Genomic DNA, 25,101 nt, shown 5'->3' on the forward strand with positions numbered 1-25,101 from the left:
AATAAAAGATCCCCCAAACACACATATGTTTATATAACAATAATGGCATTTCAAATCAGGCCTATTTAAAAACTTTATTTATTTAGAGACAATGCATGAGAACAAGGGGAGGAACAGAAGGGGGGGAAGAGGGAGAGGGAAAGAATCTCAAGCAGACTCCAAGTTCAAAGCGGAGCCCAATGTAGGGCTTGATCTCATAACCTTGAGATGATGACGTGAACCAAAACCAAGAGTCTGATGCTTAACCAACTGAGCCACCCAGGCATCCCTCAAACCAGGTCCCTTTAAAAATGGTTTTGAGATAACGGATTTTCCATTAGCAAAAATTATAAAGGTAAACTGCTGTATATCATATACAAAATAAATATCATATACAAAATAAATCCAGATGTATTCAAGAGCTAAATATAGAAAAAGATAAACTATAAAAGTATCAAAATACATAAAAACCATTTTTTTAACTGGTAGTACAGAAAGCCTTCTAAGAAAGAAATAAATGTAGCAAACAAAAGACCAAGACTTTTGAGAATTACTGACTTCACTTTTGAGAATTACTGGAAGAGTCCCCTCCCCCACAAAATCAGCAAGAACATCCAGCCAAGACCAAGTTTACCCATAAAGGAGAACTGCAAAACTCCAGCACTAGGGGAATACAGCAGTACACAGACTTCATGGCTTTTTTCCCATGATTCATTAGTTCTTTCAAAGTAAAATTTTTAAAATTTTTATTTTTTTCTTTTTCTATTTTTTAAAAAATTCTCCTCTTTCCTATTTTAACCAACATCTTATCAGTACCTTTCTTAAAATCCTTTTTAACTTTCATTTTTATAGTCCTATTCTCTATCCCTTCATTGTACTTAACCTTATATTTTGTATAAACTTAAGTTTTTTCTTTTTTTTCTTTAAGATTATATTTATTTGCCAGAGAGAGAGAGAGCGAGCGAGCACAGGCAGGCAGGGTGGCAGCAGAGGCAGAGGGAGAAACAGGCTCCCTGCCGAGCAAGGAGCCTGATGTGGGACTCGATCCCAGAATGCTGGGATCATGACCTGAGCCAAAGGCAGCCGCTTAACCAACTGAGCCACACAGGCATCCCAAGTTTTTTCTTTCTTCAAAATTTTGGGATACAGTTCTTCTAACAGAACAAAATATACCCTAAATTTAGTGTACAGCTTTGTTCTATTCTCCCGCCTGAACACATTCTCTCCTTAATTTAACTTTTTTCTTCGTTTTTTCAACCAACTTCTTATCAATTCCTTTTTAAAAATCTTTTTAAATTTTCATCTTTACAGTTACAGTCCATCCCTTCACCATATTTACCCTTATTTGTATATATGTAAGTTTTTCTTTCTTTAAAATTTTCGGAGGCAGTTTCTTCTAACAGACCAAAATACACCCAAAATCAAGTGTGTGGCTCTGATCTATTCACCAGCCTGATCATTTTTGTCTCCCCCCTTCTTTTCCCCCTGGTTTTGGGTCTATTCTGATTTTAGTATATGTTTTTCTGGGGTTACTCTTACTTTTTCAGCATTTTGTTATCTCATTCATCTATTCTTCTCTGGACAAAACGACAAAGCAGAAAAACTCACCTCAAAAAAAGAACAAGAGGCAGTACCGACTGCGGAGGACCTAATAAATACAGACATTAGTAAGATGCTAGAACCAGAGTTCAGAATTACGATTACAAAGATACTAGCTGCACTTGAAAAAAAAAAAAAAAACACAGAATATACAAGAGAATCCCTTCCTGGAGAAATAAAACAATTAAAATCTAACCAAGTTTAAACCAAAAAAGCTGTTAATGAGGTGCAATAAAGAATGGAGGCTCTTACTGCTAGGATAAATGAGGCAGAAGAGAGAATTAGTGATAGAGAAGAGCAAATGACAAAGAAGAAAGAAGCTGAGGAAATGAGAGATAAAGAAAGACTGATCATAAGGGGAGAATTCGAGAGATAAGTGATACCATGAGATGAAACAGTAGAGTAATTGGGATCCCAGAAGAGAAGAGAGGCAGAAGGTATGTTGAGCAAATTATAGCAGAGAACTTACCTAATTTGGAGAAGGAAACAAACATCAAAATCCAGGAGGCACAGAAAATCCCCCTCAAAATCAATAAAAAATAGGTCAACACCCCATCATCTAATAGTAAAACTTACAAATCTCAGAGACAAAGAAAAAAATCCTGAACGCAGTTCGGGACAAGAGGTCTATAACCTACAACGGTAGAAATAGTAGACTGGCAGCAGACCTATCCATGGAGACTTGGCAGGCCAGAAAGGACTGGCATGATATATTCAGAGCACTAAACAAGAAAAAAACGCAGCCAAGAATACTAGATCCAGCAAGGCTGTCACTGAAAATAGAAGGAGAGATAAAAAGCTTCCAGGAAAAATGAAAACTGAAAGAATTTGCAAACATCAAACTAGCCCAAAAGGAAATATTAAAAGGGGTCCTCCAAGCAAAGGAGTGCCTAAAAGAGTAACATAGACCAGAAGGGAAAGGAGACAATATATAGTAACAGTCATCTCACAGGCAATACAATGGCACTAAATTCATATCTTTCAATAGTTACCCTCAATGTAAATGGGCTAAATGCCCCAATCAGAAGACACAGGGTATAAGAATGGATTCAAAAAAACAAAACCCATCAATATGCTGTCTGCAAGAAACTCATTTTAGACCCAAAGACACCTCCATATTTAAAGTGAGGGCATCAAAAACAATTTACTATGCTAATGGACATCAGAAGAAAGCTGGGGTGGCAATCCTTATATTGGATAAATTATATTTTAAGCCAAAAACTATAATAAGAGATGAGGAAGGATAGTCATACTTAAAGGATATGGATATGTCATACTTAAAGGGTCTCTCCAACATGAAGATCTAACAATTTTAAATATCTATGCCCCTAACATGGGAGCAGCAAATTATACAAACCAGTTAATAACAAAATCAAAGAAACATATCGACAATAATACAATAATAGTAGGGGACTTTAATACTCCCCTCACTGAATGGACAGATCATCTAAGCAGAAGATCAACAAGGAAATAAAGGCTTTAAATGACATACTGGACCAGATGGACATCAGAGATATATTCAAAACATTCCATCCCAAAGCAACAGAATACAAATTCTTCTCTAGTGCATATGCAACATTCATCAGAATAGATACATCCTGGGTCACAAATCAGGTCTCAACTGGTACGATAGATTGGGATCATTCCCTGCATATTGTCAGATCACAAAGCTGTAAAACCAGAACTCAACCAACAGAGGAAGTTGGAAAGAACTCAAATACATGGAGGCCGAAGAGCATCCTACTAAAGAATGAATGTGTCAACCAGGAAATTAAAAAAGAACTTAAAAATTCATGGAAACAAATGAAAATGAAAACACAACTGTCAGGCGCCTGGGTGGCTCAGTTGGTTAAGCAACTGCCTTCGGCTCAAGTCATGATTCCCGAGTCCAGGATCAAGTTCCGCATCAGGCTCCCAGCTCCAGGGGACCTCTGCTTCTCCCTCTGACCTTCTTCCCTCTCATGCTCTCTCTCAAATAAAGAAATAAAATCCTTAAAAAAAAAAAAAACACACACAACTGTCCAAAATCTTGGGGACACAGCAAAGGTGGTCCTAAGAGGAAAGAATATAGCAATCCAAGCCTTTCTCAAGAATTAAGAACGGTCTCAAAAACACAACCTAACCCTGCACCTAAAGGGGATGTAGAAAGAACAGCAAAGAAACCCTAAATGCAGAAGCAGAAGCCTAAAGCAAGAGAAGAGAAGTAATAAAGATCAGAGCAGAAATCAATGAACTAGAAACCAAAAGAACAGTAGAACAAATCAACGAAACTAGGAGCTGGTTCTTTGAAAGAATTATTAAGACTGAGAAACCCCTGGCCAGAAAAATCAAAAAGAAAAGAGAAGGACCCCAATTAATAAAAGCAGAAATGAAAGAGGAGAGATCACAACCAACACCAAAGAAATAAAAGCAATCGTAAGAACATATTATGAGCAACTAGACGCCAGCAAATTAGACAATCTGGAGAAATTGGATGCACTCCTAGGGAGACATAAACCACCAAAACTAATCCAGGAAGAAATAGAAAACCTGAACATACCCATAACCAGTAAGGAGATTGAAGCAGTCATCAAAAATCTCCCAACAAACAAGAGCCCAGAGTCAGGTGATCTCCCAGGGGAATTCTACCAAACATTTGAAGAAAAATTAATACCTACTCTCCTGAAACTGTTCCAAAAAACAGAAATGGAAGGAAGACTTCCAAATTCATTTTATGAAGACAGCGTTACCTTGATCCCAAAACCAAAGACCCCATCAAAAAAGAAAATTATAGACCAATATCCTTGATGAACATGGGTGCAAAAATTCTCGCCAAAATACTAGCCAATAAGATCCAACAGTACCTTAAAAGGATGATTCACCACGACCAAGTGGGATTTATTCCTGGGCTGCAAGGCTCGTTCAACCTTTGCAAATCAATCTGGTGATACAATACATTAATAAGAGAAAGAGTAAGAATCATATGATACTCTCACAATAGATGCAGAAGAAACATCTGATAAAGTTCAGCATCCTTTCCTGATCAAAACTCTTCACAATGTAGGGATAGAGGGTACATATCTCAATGTCCTAAGAGCCATCTATGAAAATCCCACAGTGAATATTCTCAATGGGGAAAAACTGAGAGCTTTTCCCCAAAGGTCAGAAACACGGCAGGGCTGTCCACTATGACCGCTGCTATTCAACACAGTACTAGAAGTCCAGCCCCAGCAATCAGACAACAAAAAGAAATTAAAGGCATCTGAATCCGCAAAGAAGAAGTCAAACTATCACTTTCTGTAGATGACATGATACTCTGTGAAAAACCCAAAAGACTCCACTCCCAAACTGCTAGAACTCAAATAGGAATTCAGTAAAGTGTCAGGATATAAATTTGATGCACAGAAATCAATTGCATTTCTATACAACAACAGCAAGACAGAAGAAACAGAAATTAAGGAGTCGATCCCATTTACAATTTCACTCAAAACCGTAAGATATGTAGGAATAAACCTAACCGAAGAGGCAAAAAATCTATACTCAGAAACTATAAAGTACTCATGAAAGAAACTGAAGAAGACACAAAGAAATGGAAAAACATTCTGTGCTCATGAACTGGAAGAATAAATAGTGTTGAAATGCCTAGGCTACCTAGAGCAATTTATACATTTAATGCAATCCCTATCAAAATACCATCAACTTTTTTCAAAGAAGTGGAACAAATAATGCTAAAACTTATATGGAACCACAAAAGAGCCCAAATAGCTAGAGGAATATTGAAAAAGAAAACCAAAGTTGGCGGCATCACAATTCCAGACTTCAAACTCTATTACAAAGCTATAATCATCAAGACAGTATGGTACTGACACAAAAACAGACACATAGATTAATGCAACAGAAGAGAGAGCCCAAAAACTGGACCTCAACTCTATGGTCAACTAATCTTTGACAAAGCAGGAAAGAATGTCCAATGGAAAAAAGATAATCTCTTCAACAAATGATGTTGGGAAAACTGGACAGCCACAATACGGAAGAATGAAGCTGGACCATTTCCTTATACCACACATAAAAAAAGACTTAAAATGGATGAAAGACCTCAACGTAAGACAGGAATTCATCAAAATCCTTGAAGAGAACACAGACAGCAACCTCTCTGACCTCAGCAGCAGCAACTTCTTCCAAGACACATTGCCAAAGGCAATGGAAGCAAGGGCAAAAATGAACTCTTGGGACTTCATCAAAATCAAAAGCTTTTGCACAAAGAAGGAAACAGTCAACAAAACCAAAAGACAATGGACAGAATGGGAGAAGATATTTGCAAATGACATATCAGATAAAGGGATAGTAAACAAAATCTATAAAGGACTTAACAAACTCAACACCCAAAGAACAAATCAGGAAATGGGCAGAAAACATGGACAGACATTTCTGCAAAGATGACATCTAAATGGCCAACAGACATGTGAAAAAGTGTTCAACATCACTCAGCATCAGGGAAAAACAAATTGAAACCACAGTGAGATACTACCTCACATCAGTCAGAATGGCTGATTAACCAGTCAGGAAATGACAGGTGCTGGTGAGGATGCGGAGAAAGGGGAATCTTCCTACACTGTTGGGGGAAAGCAAGCTGGTGCAGCTCCTCAAAAAGTTGAAAATAGAGCTACCCTATGAACCAGCAATGGCATTACTGGGTATTTACCCTAAAGATAGAAAGTTAGTGATCTGAAGGGGCATGTGCAGCACAATATTTACAGCAGCAATGTCCACAGTAGCCAAACTATGGAAAGAAGCTAGATTCCCATCAACAGATGAATGGATAAAGAAGATGTGGTACATATATAAAATGGATATTATGCAGCCATCAAAAAAACAAAATATTGTCATTTGCAACAACTTGGATGGAATTAGAGGTTATTATGCTAAGTGAAATAAGTTAATCAGAGAAAGACAATCATCATATGATCTCACTGATATGAGGAATCTGAGAAACAAGACAGAGGATCATAAGGGAAGGGAGGGAAAAATGAAACAAGACAAAACCAGAGAGGGAGATAAACCATAAGAGACTCTTAATCTCAGGAAACAGAGGGTTGCTGAAGGGGAGGGGAGGAGGATGGGAGGATGGGATGGCTGGGGGAAGGGTACATGGTATGGTGAGCGCTGTGAATTGTGTAAGAATGATATATCACAGACCTATACCCTGAAACAAATAATACACTATATGTAAATTTTTTAAAAAGACACAAAGCAGAAGACAAAACACCGAAGACCTGACTTTGAAAAGCATCTGTAAATTTTCTAATGAAACACAAGACGCCCAAATTAAATTAAGAGTCAAGTGACACACCAGAAGAAAACATTTGCAAGATAAGCGACAAAAGACAAGTTCCTACAAATGAGTAAGAAAAAGACAGTTAATCAAAAAATAAGTAAGAATACAGATAGGCAGATCACTGGAGACATAAACAGTCAAGAAACATATGCAGCAGTGCTCAATCTCACTACCAGGAGATGTCAGAGGAATGCAATAAGTTATTCTTTTATGTACTGCCTCCCTCCCCCTAGAACACTTAACACTGGTAAAAGCATGGGAAGCACTCTCAAATACTATTCTTAAAACACATACTATAAAACAGTAATGTCATTTTGGAAATGAGTTTGCCCATGCATATCAAAAGTTAAAATATACATATTCTCTGACTTCCTGTTTCCTCCTCCATGTATTTATCATAAAAAAATGACACATGCACTATTAGTCATGTACAAAAATGTCTACTTCACACGGTTTATAGTAGTGGAATATCAGAAATGCCTGAAAAGAGAAATTAATAATAAAAATATGAAATACTTTGAAGCAGTTTACAAAGAATTACACAGACCTTTATGGTTAATCTGGACTAAAATATACCATTGGGGAACCTGGGTGGGTCAGTCAGTTAAGCATCTGACTCTCAGTTTTGGCTCAGGTTGCAATTTCAGGGTTGTGAGATCAAGCCAGGCATTGAGCTCCACATGGAGCATGGAGTCCACTTGAAATTCTCTCTCGATTTTGCCCCTCCCCTCTGTGTACTCAAGCTCGAGCTCTCTTCTCTAAGATAAATAAATCATTAAAAAATAAATACTGTTAAATTAAAAAAGCAAACCACAATATACAGTATGTTCTCATCTGTATAAAAATGAAGAAAATCTTTAGGTATGCAAACGTATATATAGCTGCACTAATAAAGAATATATAACCCAAAATGAATAAACAGTGATTATCTTTGGAAAGAATGGGAATTTAGTGGTGGACTGGGGACAGAGGTGTGAAAAGAGTGTTTTCACCTTCTATTCTATATAAACCTGTATGTCTCTGTTTTACTTGTATACTTTAAAAATACAATTAATACTCTCAAGGAACATAAAGCCAGCAAATGAGTAATTTAAAACTCATGGTTCTACTTTAATTTGGCCTTTATTTTGACTACAACTTGAAGGTCAGATGATAGTTTAAGTGCCTCAACAAGTTTCAACCCAGCTAACATTATGGAACAGAAATAATTTTGATTAAAAAATACTGCTAAACTGCTCAAGTCCTTCTGCTTTTTGACAGGAATTAACTTAATGATCCCATACATTGATTCCTGGTAAATTACAGCCATGTGATTCAATACAGCCTATAACTATATGTTATCATACTGTACTGCAAAGTATCAATCTTTTTAGTAGACAGCTGTAATAAAAGCAGCACGCTTTATAAAATCAGCTCCAGGATAAATAAATGCACTGAAAAAAAAAAAAAAACCTTTAAATTAAAATCAAAAGAGACATTTAAAGTTTGGGCATTCTTCATTATGGGAAAGAATCTTCCACTTTGAGACTATTATATATCAGAAAAGCTCCATCTGTTGTATAATTATCTCTGATAAACGGCCTGATGCTTTGAGCTTCATTAGAGAAAAGGGAAAAGAAAGACACATACAGAGAGAACTGTAAATAAATCTCCCCACCATATTTCATTTAAAACCAGCCCACCAGGAAGTCATAAAGTATATTTTTAATAGGTAATATTTTCTAAATATTCTCCTAGAATAAGCTAGCCTGTTATGCCCAATATCTATCTGGTCTTCTGAAGTCAGCATGGTCCAAAAAAGGGAAAACTAGTTTCATTGAAAGATTATGAGAAACTTAATTGGTAAAAACAAACAGTCTAGCTACTTGGTGGCTGTGATATTAATTTTCCAGGGGACAGACAAGGGATTCTCAGACAGAACTGAAGACTAGTAGCCAGTGAAGCCCACCCAACGCATGTGCAAAAAAAGACCCAAGGGCAGTCTGGCAAGGAAATCTGTCAAAATGCAATACTATTTTATTTTACTTTCTAAATGCCTGAGAGAGCTGGGGTACCACCAAGAACCAGTTTCCAAGGAAACAATGGAAATCTCCCTATTCAACCAAATTAATTTAACCACAGATAAAGAATGTTCTCAAATTTCTGTTTTGGGAATCACTGTCATAATTAAAAGAAAATCCAGCCAGCACTTGGAAATGAAGCTTTCATCATTAACAATCTTCATTAACATGCCGGTTAGTATGGTTCTCACTTTTCCTGTATGTTTTCTTTTGGCTATAACAAAAGCATCTCCTGGATAGATGCAGTAGAGAAGAGTATGAAAAATCTTGAGTATTATGAATGAAAAAGGCCCAGAGGTGAGTGCCAGTCCTGACATGTGACTCAAAGGAAAATACCATGCAAACTGTTTTCTCATTTGTGGAACAGAAGGAGAGTACCCATGCCTATGCTGCACACTGTCAGGATGATCCCAGGAAAATGTTTGTTAAAGTGCTTTGTTAAACAGTGGTTAGCAAACTTTTTCTGTAAAGAACCACTGGGTCTCTATAGTAACTACCCAATTCTGCTGTTGTATTGCAGAAGCAGCCACAGACACCATACATAAATAATGAGCTTGGCTGTGTTCCAGTAAAACTTTTGAACACTTCATGTAATTTTTAAAAGTCACAAAACATTGTTTGGCTTTTTTTCATCCATCTAAAACCATTTTTTAGTTCTCAGACCATACAAAAACAATTGATGTTCTGGATGTGGCCCATGAGCTGTATTTTGCCAATTCCTCTTGTAAACTATAGTTTTATATATGTGTTGGCTACTGTTTATTTCTTACTATGTGCCTCGACAGAGCTAGGAAAGTATTCTGTATGAGGCAGGCCCTCTCTAACTGCTAGATTAGAATGTCAGAATACTTGAATACAAGCCCATTTCTTGCCATTACTCTTCCCCAGTATCAGGTATGGATATCAACTCTGTCTGGCCATTAGTTCTCTTCCTCTCCTGCCTAGAAAGAAACAGACCAGCCAACTCTCCTGTAACACCTCAATTTCTATCCAATATGTAGTGGGACTAGGAAAAAAAACAAAACTCGAAACCTACGTAGGCATGCACATCAGAAATCTCCGAAACATGTCATAAGTAGAGACACCCAGGGTAACAAGAAAGCTGATTTACAGGAGAGAGGGCATTTTCTTCACCTTTTAGGTCCAATCTGATAAGACTCTGACTTAAGGTGACCAGTCAGCATGCCACTAATTTAACAATAAAACAACAACTGGTTCCAGTGTTTTAGCTACAATCTAACATTATCCTTTCTCTCTTTAATAAAAAGTTGGGTCATGATACAAATCATAGTTTATCACCTCTATGAAAGCCTTGGAAATTGGGAGAACAATGAATAACAGCAAAAGGAGAAAAATAGTTAGGTTTTTTGTTGTTGTTGTTGTTGTTGTTATTTTGTTCTTCTTCCTCCGTAGCTTACATTTGCATGCAATGTCCTTTACACTATAAATCATTATAGAGATAGGAAGCTCTGGTGTGATGCCAGAAGTTCAGGCTGCTCTGTGATCTTGGGGCAAGACAATGAATCATCTGTACCTCCATCTCCACATCTGTGAAACAGATATGGCTACAGTCCCCACCATACAAGGGTAATTGTGACAATAAAGTAGGTTAATACAGATAAAGCATTTCGAATAGTGCCTGGTACTTGATGAGTACTCTAGTGCTAACTGGTTACCCTTATTAAAGCATTTAAATGCTATGACAAGTCCTTTGACCACTATTTGAGTTTTGTTTACACTGACTTTTTTTTCTTTTTTTAGTTTCTAATGACTAAACTTCCACAGACTTTCTGTACACATACACAATGGAAAGGAAGAAGTATGTGTGGGGGGAGGTGGACAAAAAATATGTTATTTGGAGCTTTTGGTATCTATTTTATTTGCCCTTCAATCAGGTGTTTTAAGAAATGCTTTTGAGGGGCGCCTGGGTGGCTCAGTGGGTTAAAGCCTCTGCCTTCAGCTCAGGTCATGGTCCCAGGGTCCTGGGATCGAGCCCCACATAAGGCTCTCTGCTCAGCAGGGAGCTTGCTTCCTCCTCTCTCTCTCTGCCTGCCTCTCTGCCTACATGTGATCTCTATCTGTCAAATAAATAAAATCTTAAAAAAAAAAGCTTTTGAATAAAAATCTGTACTGTTTCTTTGCTTTATACACTCTTGTCGTAGTTATGAACTCTACCTGCAATCTTTTCTAAACTGCATTAATGTCACCACTTTTCTTTTGGTATATTGATTTGACAGTGAGAAGCAAAGACCAGATATAAACAATACTCATTCTCTTATTACAGAAAATGTAAAACCTTTTCACAAGTCCTAAAGAATTCACAGCACTCCAGTCCTACACAATAACAACAGATTCATAATTACTGTATAGTTAACAAATTATGTGGTACTTGGATTTGCAATCCCAAAACCCATTTCCTACATCTCCATACCACTATATAAGGAAAGCTATGAAGGACCAACGGATGAAATTCCAGTCCCAAGGACACTAAAGATCTGTGTAAGTAATCTCCTGCCTCCACTTCCTCCACGCTGCTTCTACGAGATACATCACAGCTGATGTACCTCGTCCCTATATACCCTACCCACAAATCAGGCACACATTAGTTTCAACCTCAGTGAGAAAGCTTTTGCAAATGACATGCTAACTGACCACTGCTCCTGCTGCCTCCTCCATTATACCCCCAAATTCTTCCGTACCCATGTCAGAGAAAAAGCCAGAATTTCAGGGAGAGGCATATATATTTGAAAAGGTGACCTCCTTGGGGCTAGAGACTTAATCTTACTCATTTCTGTACCCAGAGCTTAAACTATTCCCTAACTAGGAGGCTCTCAGCAAAGACTCTAAATGAACATACAAAAAAAATCTGCAATAGATTATTAAATAGCTTACATTTAGGTAATCAGTCTCATGATCATCAAATCCAAATCTCTCATCTTTTGACAGCAGCAGCATTTTAACGATGAGGTAATATTCTATAGTGGTTGCAAGCACAGACTTTGTAGTGAAATTAGTGGGCTGAACATGAACTATACTGAGAAGGAGAAGCTCTGGAACTTTGGACTTAAGTCATGAACCTGTCTATCCTTTATCTTCCTCATCTATAAAAGAGGATAATAAAAGCACCTACCTTATAGGACCCTGCAAAAATTAAATGTCAGTACATGTAGAGAGATTAGGAAAGTGCTAAGAAAACAGCAAACACTTCATAAATGTGAGCTTACATCTTCATTATTACTATGAAAAAGCACACCATAAGCTGCAATTTGTTCCTTGGCCTCTGTGAACTTGCCCACTATCATTCTCCTCTTCAACTTCTTCAGTTGCCTCCTCTTTTTTGATTTCATTCTCAAGGTTCTGTTCTGCTTTTTCTTGCTTTCATCCTTACCAATCTCATTTAACCAGTAAGGTTTCAATGATCATCTCCCAACTGTATGAAGCTAACTCTGACTTCCCTCTTCTAGACTCCAACTCAACCCGCCCACTTAAACATGAAAGTCATCATCATATCTCAGATTAGCAAATCTAAATTCCTCAGATCTATGAAAACCTGAGGATTACAATGAGCCTTATAAGCATTTGGAAATAAGATTAGTTTCAGTAAATTTAACTTAAGATAAACACACAACGGTTTAAAGCAGTGATGTCATCAGAGAGAATAGATCTGAAGCTACTAGAACTAGGAGACATCCTTACTCAGACTGAAGGTATTTATTTATCAAGAGAAAAAACATGGCAGTGTACAATGGCCTAGACTGGCAAGTTACGGAAATACAGGAAGTATTGTGTCCCAGGGGCTCCAAAGCTCAAAGCAGGTCTAAGAACAGGCAGAGGAGGGAGAAAAGGGCATGAAGATGGAATCTTGCATTGAACGCAAGACCTTCGTTATATGGACTTAGAGTACACCTCATAATCAGCCTTACTCAATTAAAAATTCACTTCATTTTAATTTCACTTGGTGAGTCCACACTTTACCATTTGCTATATAAATCCTTGTATGGGTTAGCTTCCCAGAAAGGTCTGTCTCCAGAAAAACGTTATAGTCCTACGTATAAACTTTTATTTCCAATCCCTGTTACAGGATTTTTCATGATGAATTAATAAAATTAACTTCTGGTTATGATTTGAGTGTCCACAAACCTTAATTACAGAGAGGAAGTGTTGATTTTGGCAACGTGAAAATCTCTATTCTCTGCGGCGATTAAATTTCCCATGGTGAATTAACAGATTAAAAGCAGAGTTTCTGAAGTCAAATGCTGAATTTAAATCCTGGTTCTGGTACCCAGTTGTTTGTGACCACAGACAAATTACTTGATCTCTTTGTGCCTGTTTCCTGAGTTCTAAAATGGGGATAAATGATAATATCTACTGCACTGGGTTATCTTGAGACATCTAAGAGAAAATGTCCAAAACATACAGAACAATGTCTTACAAACACCATGCTCAATAAATGATAGCTATTGTTATCTCAGTCTCACACACAGCTAGGCTATTCAGGTTGGTTTGTTGTGGACTGAAGCTGGTATACACGAATCCAATCAGATGAGGTCCTGACCAGCTCCAAACTTTCCCTTAAACAAGGAGTCCTTCACCTAAAGGCCATAGTGAACTTAAAAACATTTTATTCAAAACTGGGTATAAATGGATGGTGTGTGTTTTTCTGAGACAAGGGACCATATCTTTTATCTGTTTCTCAATAAGTACATGATCCCAAATACATGTTTTAAAACAAAACAAAACCTATTACCCCAACATTATCACTATCATTTTCTTTTTGGTTAAGACTTATTTACTTATTTATTTGACAGAGAGAGAGAAAGCAAGAGAGGGAACACAAGCAGGGGGAGTGGGAAAGGGATAAGCAGGCTTCCTGCTGAGCAGGCAGACCTATGCAGGCCTTGATCCCAGGACTCTGGGATCATGACCTGAGCTGAAGGCAGACACTTAATGACTGAGCCACCCAGGTGCCCCATATTACTACCATTTTAATCTTTTCTTCTTCCCTCCTCTTAAAGGATTTCTATACCTTCTTCTAAGCCTCTGTTCAATAGGTTACAGTATTTTAAAAATCCTTCCTCTACAATGTTATTCTAGTATCATCCTTCCCATTTTCATTACTGCCAACTGTAATAATATTACTTTCTTTGTTCAAAAACATGACTATTGTCTAACACCTAAATATCTTAGCTGAGCAATTAAACCTCTCTGACTTGATTATCATCTGCCTTTCCAGCCTTGTCCTCTATAAAAGGCCCCAAAGGGGTCATTTGCCACTGCAGAACTCCATGTAGCTCTCCTTTAAAGCTCATTCTACTCTGTCTTCTAAAATGTCTTTTCACCACCTTGTATCTGTCTTCAGCACAATTTTCTCCAGTAAACCAACACCCTTCTTCAACACTCAGAGTCTTTATTATTTAAGAATCATTAAAATGGGCTCATATTACCATGTATCAGGGTTTCTCAACCTTGGCACTACTGACATGTTAGGCTGGATAATTCCTTGTTGTGGAGGGCTATCCTATGCAGTGTAGGATGCTTAGGAGGATGGGGATGGGGGACAAAAATCACTCCTGGTTGAGAACCACTGACATACTATGACAAATATATTTAATGTCCCCGGATAACGAGTAAATTCTTTGAGGACACGGACTTTGGCCTTCTTCAGTGTCACCCAGTGCACAAATTTATGATAAATAATTTGTCCTCTGCTAATCAATCCAAAGTTAGTAGGCAGAACATTCCAACCTACCATATTCCAAGGATTTCTAGATGTTCATAAAATCTGAAACATTAAATTTCAACTTGTTAATTTAAAGCTTTTTAAAAGGCAAAAACTGGTATGTCAAAATGTGCCTAAAATTTTCAAGAGACACTGTTAGTTATAGTTGTGCACTAAAGAAGTTGGTTACACCAGCAAAAAAGTTAAGTAGACAATGGACTTCCATATCACATATATAACAGTAACACTCTATAACTGAGAACCTACAGAAAAATAAGAGAAACGATTTTCTCCTCTCTTCAAATACCCAATGTTCTATGAAGTACACAGTGTTATTATCTCCATTAATTGCCTAAAAATATACAAGGCCCAAAAGAGCGACAGAAGTAAGGTTTCAATCCAAGGTTCCTAAATTAGGAGTAAGTTCTCTAGACCAGTGGATCTCATCAATTAGCGTAGATTAGGATCCTGTACAGAGTTATAAAGAAAAATCCCTGGGCCTCCCTCTAGGTCAATAAAATTAGACTGAGAAAATGGTGCCAAAGACTGTAATTGTTTTCTTAAAAAAAATCTTCTATTTTGCAGCCAGGACTGAGAACCACTGCCCTAGACTGGTTCAAAACCTCATACCTTGACAGTTAACAAAAAAAGCTATCTTTTAAAAGGACCTAAAGCTCTATAAAATAGCTAAAATTTATTCCCTAACTGGCTGACTTGGGCCTAAACATCAACACTTAATCTTCATTTAGAAGAACGGCTATCTTTTTTTCTGAGACAAAGCATTACTAAGAAGCTCATGATACGATTCTTGGGCTGCTTTGTCTAACACTGCAAAGATGTGGGCACTTACACTCCTCTTTACTTGGTGAAGTTACATTCAATTCTGTCGGAAGCGGCTGCTGGCTGGGACTAAGAGTTGGCGTGGTTATAGAGGTATTGTTGTTGTCACTGGTGGTCTCTTCGGAAAACAAATCTGATTGGCTGTTACTTGTACTTGGAGCGGAATCATCGTCTGGTTGTTTCTTTTGAAAATCTGAAGAGAAAGAGTGATAGTAACCAGTTTAATGAAGGCATTCATAATTTCCTTGGGAATTAGAAAACAAAAAAATACAAAAATAAAAATTCAATGTAATAGGAGCAATAATAAAGACTACTCTGAATGAAAAAAGGAAGTAAAATACTGGTTAAAAACATATACCATACATACTTTCCATTGGTGGAGGGTAATTGGAATTAAAGCTTTCCATGGTCCCTGTATTGTTCAGAAATATGGCAGGCATACCAACTTTTTATTTAAATTCAGTTTAATTAACATATAGTATATTATTAGTTTCGGAGGTAAAATTTAGTAAGTCATCAGTTGCACCCAGTGCTCATTACATCAAGTGCCTTCCTTTTTTTTTTTTTTTTTTTTTTTTTTTTAATTCATCAAGTGCCTTCCTTAATGCCCATCACCGTTAGCCCATTCCCCCCACTGACCTACCCCCCTTAGCAATCCCGTTTGTTTCCTAGAGTTAAGAGTCTCTTATGGTGGGGTGCTTGGGTGGCTCAGTTGGTTGAGCGACTGCCTTCGGCTCAGGTCATGATCCCGGAATTCCAGGATCAAGTCCCGCATCGGTCTCCCAGCTCCTTGGGAGTCTACTTCTCCCTCTGACCTTCTCCTCTCTCATGCTCTCTCTCACTCATTCTCTCTCAAATAAATAAATAAAATCTTTAAAAAAAAGTCTCTTATGGTTTGTCTCCCTCTATGTTTTCATCTTATTTTTCCTTCCATTCTCCATGTTCATCTGTTTTGCTTCTTAAATTACACATACGAGTGAAATCATATATTTGCCTTTCTCTGACTAACTTATTTCACTTAGCATAATACCCTCTAGTTCTATCCATGTTTTCGCAAATGGCAAGATTTCATTCTTTTGGATGGCTGAGTAATATTCCATTGTATATATATATACCACATCTTCTTTATCCATTCATCTGTCAATGGACATCTGGGCCTTTCCATATTTTGGATATTGTGGACCCTGCTGCTGATGAAGATTGGGGTGCATGTGTCCCTTGGAATCACTATGTTTAGATATACCAGTTTAACATAAGATTTTACAAAGCCAAATACAAGTAAAATGTTAGGGGTAGTCAGCAGAAGGAAAAAAGAATAAAGAAGTTATTCAAACCAACAGAGAAAAGAAAAAAAGAGCACAGAAAAAAGCAGGATAAATGGAAAACATATAATAAGACTGTAGAAATAAGTACAAATATGTTAGTAATGGTAATAATTGTAAACTGACTAAACTTAGTAATTAAAAGAGAATGTTCAAATTGAATAAACTAGGTCCTATTTTATAAGTTTACAAGCAACATACTAAAAACATGAACATTACGATAAAGAAAATTTTAAAGTATATTTTTAAAAAGTACCAGCAAAGATGCATGATTAAAAAGCCAGTAACAGTGAGGCATGTGGTTGGCTGAGTCAGTTAAGTGTTTGACTCTTGATTTCAGCTCAAGTTACAATCTCAGGATTGTGGGACTGAGCCCCACTTGAGGCTCCATGCTCAGCAGGGAGGCTGCTTGAGAATCCTTCTCTCCCTCTGCCCCTGCCCCCCATATATCTATCCCTCCCTCTCAAATAAATAAATAAATCTTAAAAAAAAAAAAAAAAAGCCAGTAACAGCTACAGTAGCGTGAGGAGATGGAGACTGAGGCAAAAGTCACTATTCGAGGAAAAAAAGAGAATCATTATATGATAGTAAGGAAGAAAAAAAAAATCTCACACACACACACACACACACACACACACACACACACACACACACCCCTATCTGAAAACAAAGACTTTACCAGGAGGATAAAACAATTTTAAACTTGTATGTACCTAATAACAACGCCTCAAAATATATAAAGCAAAAAAGATTTATGGGAAACTGACAAATTTATTATCATAATGGGAAGATTTTACTATACCTGTCTCAGCCAAAATAATTAGTAAAGTTAGAGAAGATTACTATGTTTACACTCATATACCCAATAGTAAGTTAGTAAATTATTTTCAAACATGAGGAATATTTATAAAAACTGACAAAAAGCTGGACAAAAAAGCAAAAGTCTTAACAGATGCCAAAGAATTAGTAAGAGAAAAACAGTATTAGCTAACCACAGAGCAAGTAAATTAAATATTGATAACAAAAAATTCTATATAATTTTGGAAACTTAAAAAAATTTTTAAATTTTAAAAATTTAAGTTCATGGGTCAAATCAGAAATTAGAAAATAAATGATAATGAATTACTACTTATCAATATCCAGTAAAGATGAAGATGCAAGTAACATTATCTATACCTCAGTCATTTCACATAGTTATATGGCTGAATCTCAACACACATGACAAAAATGTTAATTATACATTGTTTGCAATAGTAAAAAGTCAGAAACAGGGGCTTCTGGGTGGCTCAGTGGGTTAAGCCTCTGCCTTCTGATCAGGTCATGATCTCAGGATCCTGGGATCGAGCCCCCATCAGGCTCTCTGCTCAGCGGAGAGCCTGCTTCCCCCCTCTCTCTGCCTGCCTCTCTGCCTACTTGTGCACGCGCTCGCTCTCTCTCTCTCTCTCTCTCTCTCTGTCAAATAAATAAATAAATAAAATCTTCTTAAAAAGTAAAAATAAAAATAAAGAGTCAGAAACAACCTCAAGGTCCATAAATCGCACTATATTCATATAATGGAATAATATAAACTGTGAAATTGCTATGAATGAATCTCAAAATAGTAACACTGAAAAAAGTCACTAAAAAACATAGTAAGATTGTATTTACATAAACCCTAAAAAGAGGCAAAACTCAATATACTACTTAGGAATATGTATGTTTAAACCATTAAAAAACAATTAACATAATTCAGGATAGTGATTGCCTCTTAGGTTGAAGAGGAGGATATGAAGGTAACAGGTACACAGGAATATTGTCCATTGACAAGATAGATTAAAATAAATTAAAATTCATTCATGTAAGGGAATGTTCTATAGCAGTTAATATTAATGAATGCTACATATACAACAGAAACATCTTAAATGCAATGTTGAGTGAGAAAAGCTATGGAAGGATATATATATATAGTATAATACTTTAATTATAATATAATGACATGTGTGGAAATGATACACCAAATTGTGGACAATGGTTATACTGGGGGGAAAAGGCAGGGAGAACAGAGATCTTCAATTATATCTTTTCATTTCTTAAAGGTGGCAGTGGGTATATAACTTAAAATTATTAGGTATAGTCTCTGTTTCATATAAAAGTCTAATGCTAGTCTATAAGGTACAGATTATACTGTTTCAATTCAAAGGAGAATCTGACAACTCCACACTGCCTTACCTTCTAAATCAGAGAATGTGTTGTTATGCTCTATCACCTAATCAGAATCACTGTGTGGGTGGGTTTTTTTTTTTTTTAAGTCTTTCTTTCTTTCTTTCTTTCTTTTTCTTTCTTATTTACTTACTTACTTATTTATTTGAGAGAGAGAGAGAGAGAGAGAGAGAGACAGAGACCACAAGTAGGGGAGAGGCAGAGGGAGAGGGAGAATCAGACTCCCTGCTGAGCAGGGAGCCTAACGGAGGGTTCCATCTCATGACCCTGAGATCATGAACTGAGCTGAAGGCAGATGCTTAACTGACGAAGCCACCCAGGTGCCCCCAGAATCACTGTTTTAACAAATACTGAGCTATTATTTATGTTTCACTTACCATGTGTCAGGCACTGAACTGAATGTTTTATGTGTAATACTCATTCACTTCAATCCTCAAAACAATCCTAATGAGGGAAGTGTAATTACGTAGTCATATACCACTTCACTGATGAAGAAACTGAGGCTGAGAAAGTTTAGGTCATCTGTTCCAAGTTAATAGCTGGTTAGTATGTAGCAAGATCAGGATTTAAATGCAAGTCCATTTGACACCAAAACCCATGGTCTTCAATCAGAACCACAGGATGTAAAATGGTGAGCACTAATTTGGCTCAAGGAAAAGGCCTCCATGTCAAGCTCCCACTAATTTACAGAACTAATGGTGAGTGCAATGGATTTAGCCAAAGAATCAGTAACTTTTGTGCTGATCAGCTATCTAAAGCATCTACTGCTTCTTTTCTGTGTATTTACTTCTCATAGCTTTCTCATTCTTTGGTGTTTTGACATTTTAAAATGGCTTATTATCTCGATGTTATTTGTGCAGCAAACTTAGAGAAAATGGTACTACATAAATGGAATAAAAGTACTATAATAATGTAAAAATGACACTTCTTTTTTATATCATGTCACCTCATTAGCTCTCTTATGTCAATATCATTGTATCCCTCCTATAACCATCTCCACCATTTAACTGGAAATGTTACAAGGCCCTAAAAGAACTGCAACTGAGTCATCGTGATACCATCTAACACAATCCCCAATGCCTGGAGACAGACACATAAACTCACTCGATCAGACACAATAATACTTATGGGTAAATGACATTAATGTCTACAGACAATAACAAGGTCCCACCCACCCAATCTCCAGCCCATGCCTGCCATGCTCCTTCATGCTCAAGTATTTTTAGTTGTTTTCTTTTGTGAATCTTCCGTTGGGACAATGTACCCTCTTTTAACCTGTTCTCCCATGATTACTTTTCTGCACCTCCACAGGATGAACAAGTGAAAAAAAATCATCAAACTAACAGTATTCATTACAAACCAAACTGGCTGCACACACAAAAACTAGAAGCTCTGTATGTTTTCTTCTGCTTGAATTCAATAAAAAGCCAAGGAATCACAGAATTTTTAGTCAGAACTAATTTTAAAGATCCAGCTCAATCCTCTCCTCTTACAGATAAAGAAAACAAGAGCCAAGAAAGTTAATGCAAGTCACCAGAAATTCGTGGAGTTAATCCTAATATAGTTTGTTGTGTTTTTTTTTTTTTGTTTTTTGTTTTTTTAAACTCTTAGGCCAACGTAAGTAACCTATACACTACAAAGAGCTTCAAAGTTGGACCTGGATTTAAACGCTAACTTTGCTATTTACTGGACATACAGCTAAAAGCAGACTATTTTGGGGGGGCCTTGTCTGTTAAGACAAAAGGAGGGAATTATTTCTACCTCTCACAATAATGTGAATTAAATAAAATAATGCACTCATTCGGCACATGGGTACTCAACAAATGATAGCCATTAAAAATAAAAGGTATTTGCCTAGTCAATAGAAAGGGCCACAAATTATCTCTTCCTTTCGCCCTGATATTTGCATCATAATTCCTACTCTCTTGCTCCTCACTTTCTGAATCATTTGGTATTCAACTGCTGACAACTCAAGAAAAAGAAAAAAAAAAATGAAAAGACACAAGGGAGGGGGAAAAAAAAAAAAACCGAAAAGAAAGGAAAAGGAAAAGGAAAAAGAAGAAAAATAACACAAAGTCCCAGAAGTTTTCCAAGGTCAGGGGAGCAGATTTACATCACACGTGAAAAAGTGAACAATGAAAAAGGCAGAGAGAATGCCTCTCATCACTCTCCTTTGGAAAGCAGTAAGGGAAAGGGGCAAAAATAGTCACTTCATTTGATGCAGCCACAGTAAAGTCTTGTTCCACTTGCTGTACAGTTCTCATATAAATGGGAAAATTAGAAATCTCCAAGCTTATCAACCTCTATAAGAAAAAAAAATAGGAATTATTTATTACTGTAAATTAGGAGAGTTAATTGTCTATCCAAAGGTGTATACCTGGTAAATGTAAATAAGTCTTCCAAAACAGTTATTTGTAAAACCTGAGTAAAAACCTTTGAATTTTATTAATGGGATCGCTGTGCAAAAGTTAAGAAAAGCCATCTTGGCAGCTTAACTCATTATCAACTATGGGGGAAAATAGTTTCTCAACAAAAGGTATTCTTGGAACCTTAAGTATCTAGAAATGGGATGTTTCCACAAGGCAGAGAAAATGACCTAATGGTACCAGCTGAGCCAAAACGACCAGTGAAGTCCCTGCGGCTAGCTGCCCACACACTCAACTCACCAGACATATTTTTCTCCATTGTTTTCAGAATGGTTTTTCTCACAAGTCAATCTTACTATAAAGTGTAGCTCAAAAACACAGAGAGCATTGAAAAACCACCTCGTCCTGCTCTGCTGAAAAGCCCATTGACCTGAGCAGTCTCACTGGGACTATCCCTTATCTAGTCATACTCAAAACTTACCTTTGGTTTGTATATACCCCAACGTCTATCTCTCAGATGTACTACACAGGTTTGGCAAGATGCTTAGCTCATTTAACTCCCACCCCACTTCTAGAATGTGACAATAACTATGTCTTTGGTAATGATTTCTTCAAGGCAGAGAATACACAAAACTGATTTGGAAAGGGTTTCACTAAACTTACCTTCTTTGAAAATAAATTCCTTTTCCAAAACCCTCTTCAGGGACTCCTGGGTGGCTCAGCTGGTTGAGCATCTACCTTCGGCTCAGGTCATGATTCCCAGGGTCCTGGATTGAGTCCCACATCAGGCTCCCTGCTCAGCAGGGAGAGTGGCAGGCAGAGGAAGAAACAAGCTCCCCACTGAGCAAGGAACCCAATGCGCAACTCAATCCCAGGACCCTGGGATCAGGACCTGAGCCACCCAGATGTCACCAATGCACATTTTTAAAGCATTTGGTCATACTGTCTTATTCACTTGGCACAATACCCTGTGATTTTCCACAGCACAACACCTACTATGGCATGTAAGAATCAACTTACCACTTGTCAAATCTCCCACAATATAAAAACGTTGCTCAATAAATGTTAACTAAATGAATAAGTGGCCATTTTCCTGTAGAAAGCCCATCACTGGATTATGTTTAAAATTATTTACCCACTGTCATTTTAAACCTTTCTCAAACTATCTTGTGTGCCTTCAAGGACACACTTACTATCACCTGGATTAGCATTTCCAAAAGATGAAGTACTCAATACCTGTGAATTTCTATTTTCATAATTAATTAGTAGAAATGAGAAAGTTAACTCCATTTGTTCTAACTCACTAAGTTTATATGGCCAGTAATAAGGCTTCTACATCATTATTATAGACACTAAAGCTGGGTATAAAGAAAATAAAACTGGAGGTGAAAGAGGAACTAAGATGTAAGTGCCTACTATGAGCAAGGCACTCTGCCAGAGGCGTTATGTTCATTTTCTCATTTAATCCTCAAAACAAAGTCAGCAGCAGATGTCAACCCCACACTTCAGCAGACAGTGGAGCATGGCAACAAGTGCTGGAGCTAGGTTTTGAGACCCAGGCTTGAGTAACTCTGATGTCCACACTCTGCCCACTACAGCATGCATCACTGAAGCAAGCACCGCTCAGCTTATCAAAATGCAACAACTTGGGCGCCTGGGTGGCTCAGTGGGTAAGCCACTGCCTTCAGCTCAGGTCATGATCTCAGGGTCCTGGAATCGAGTCCCGCATCGGGCTCTCTGCTCAGCAGGGGGCCTGCTTCCCTTCCTCTCTCTCTGTCTGCCTCTTTGCCTGTTTGTGATCTCTCTCTCTGTCAAATAAATAAATAAAATCTTTAAAAAAAAAAATGCAACAACTTGCAAACTGCAGGGGTTACTTTTCCAGTTCCCACATTCCCATTCCAGTCACCAATTCCACCTAACGCTACATCACAGATTATAACGCCATGTCCCACTGGAAGTTTTATTTTAGCATTTCACACCATTAAATGCTGTGTCTCAAACAGCCAATTAAAGTAAAATGGAAATGCTGCAAATAAAAACTCGATCTGATTATAAGTTGAGTTCATGTAAGGCATTGTATGGAGGCCTCCTTTAAAAGAACAGGGTTTCTTTTTCCTCCTCTTCATCCCTTCCCCCAAGTGATGCCCTAAATAGGCTAGAGCCTCCATTAACAAGTACATTTCCAGGTTTTCAAAGCTGCACGTTCCTTCCCTCACCCCAATCATAAACCTTAGACACCTTATTTTTATTTTTTTTAAGGATTTTTTTTTAAGATTTTATTTATTTGACAGACAGAGATCACAAGGCAGAGAGACAGGCAGAGAGAGAGAGAGAGAGAGAGGAAAGCAGGCTCCCCGCTGAGCAGAGAGCCCGTGCGGGGCTCGATGCCAGGACCCTGAGATCATGACCTGAGCCGAAGGCAGAGGCTTTAACCCACTGAGCCACCCAGGCACCCTGACACCTTATTTTTAAAAGCTACAAGCCATTAGCAATAGTCAGCCAATCTATAAACCAGTTTTAGCTTTCTGATTAAAATCTTAATAAAAATTCTACTAGTTGGATGTTAACCTGGGTTAAAAGCCTCAGCAAAAACAAACTGGTCTGAACAAAAATTACCAAGAACCAAGGACTGATTACTATTAAAAAAAAAACCTTAAAATGCTCTCTCTTTGGAGCCTACCTTATGGGGAAAACTGTGATCTACTCAATGTGCCTAGGTTCATTTAAACTTCCTTTCATGAGTAATCTCTTTAACTTCTTAGAAAAATACCAACAAAAAACTTTACCATATTCTCACCTACATTCTCATAATGATTCCTTCTCTTAAAAACTCAAGACTGTCTTCACTAACCTCAGAAAGACTGACTGATATTGCTTTGATAATAATTGCTATTTTCAGACAAGTTTAAAATATATACATTATACATCCCCACCCACCACATATATCCTATTGATGGTAATGACCCCAATCCTGTGTGCCCTATGAATCTCTCCACTTTGAGGTACATCTCAGAAATTAAAGTAGACCCTGTCTTCTGGCCTTCTCCCCCATCTCAAGGGATGACACCGACATTCTCCTGGAAGCTGAAGCCAGAAGACTGTGGGAGCCTGGGAATCATCTCAGACTCTACATTCTCCTGATCTTAATTTTGTATCTCAAAACATCACCACATTTAGTTATTTATGACTCCAAATACCTCTGGAGCCCTACCACACTAATCTTAAGTCATGGTCATCTGTCAGTTTCCTTCAACAGTATCTGATTTCTTCACATCCTATCTGCTCTTGGTCCACTCTAACACGTTCACCACAAAGCAATCTGAGTGAATCAGAGTGATGTTGTAAACACCAGATTCTGATAAGGTCATTTTCCTCCCTAAACTCTTGAATGGCCTCACACTGCCTTTATAATCAGATCCAAAATCATAAACACGGTTTTGAAGTTAGAAGTCTCTTTAAGGGATGCCTCTGTGACTCCGTCGGTTAAGCGTCTGCCTTCGGCTCGGGTCATGATCCCAGGGTCCTGGGATAGAGTTCCACATCGGGCTCCCTGCTCAGCGGAGGGTCTGCTTCTCCCTCTCCATCTGCCTCTCCCCCTACTTGTGCTATCTCTCTCTATCTCAAATGAATAAATAAAATCTTAAAAAAAAAAAAAAAAAGAAAGAAAGAAAGAAAGAAAGAAAGAAAGAAAGAAAGAAAGAAA

The 25,101-nt window shown here is 37.5% G+C and overlaps 1 protein-coding gene across 1 annotated transcript in view; it reads right to left on the reverse strand.

Annotated features, from left to right (window-relative positions):
- The window catches only part of ZFAND3 (zinc finger AN1-type containing 3), a 340,568-nt gene that overhangs the window by 70,434 nt on the left and 245,033 nt on the right, over positions 1 to 25,101 (reverse strand). Inside the window, exon 3 of the mRNA XM_032862310.1 lies at positions 15,522 to 15,704. Within this exon, the coding sequence (XP_032718201.1) occupies positions 15,522 to 15,704 (183 nt within the window). The remainder of the gene's footprint in view (positions 1 to 15,521; positions 15,705 to 25,101) is intronic.

The sequence above is a fragment of the Lontra canadensis genome, unplaced genomic scaffold, assembly GCF_010015895.1.
Source record: "Lontra canadensis isolate GAN:19392208 unplaced genomic scaffold, GSC_riverotter_1.0 scaffold23, whole genome shotgun sequence".
In the NCBI taxonomy this organism is placed as follows: domain Eukaryota; kingdom Metazoa; phylum Chordata; class Mammalia; order Carnivora; family Mustelidae; genus Lontra; species Lontra canadensis.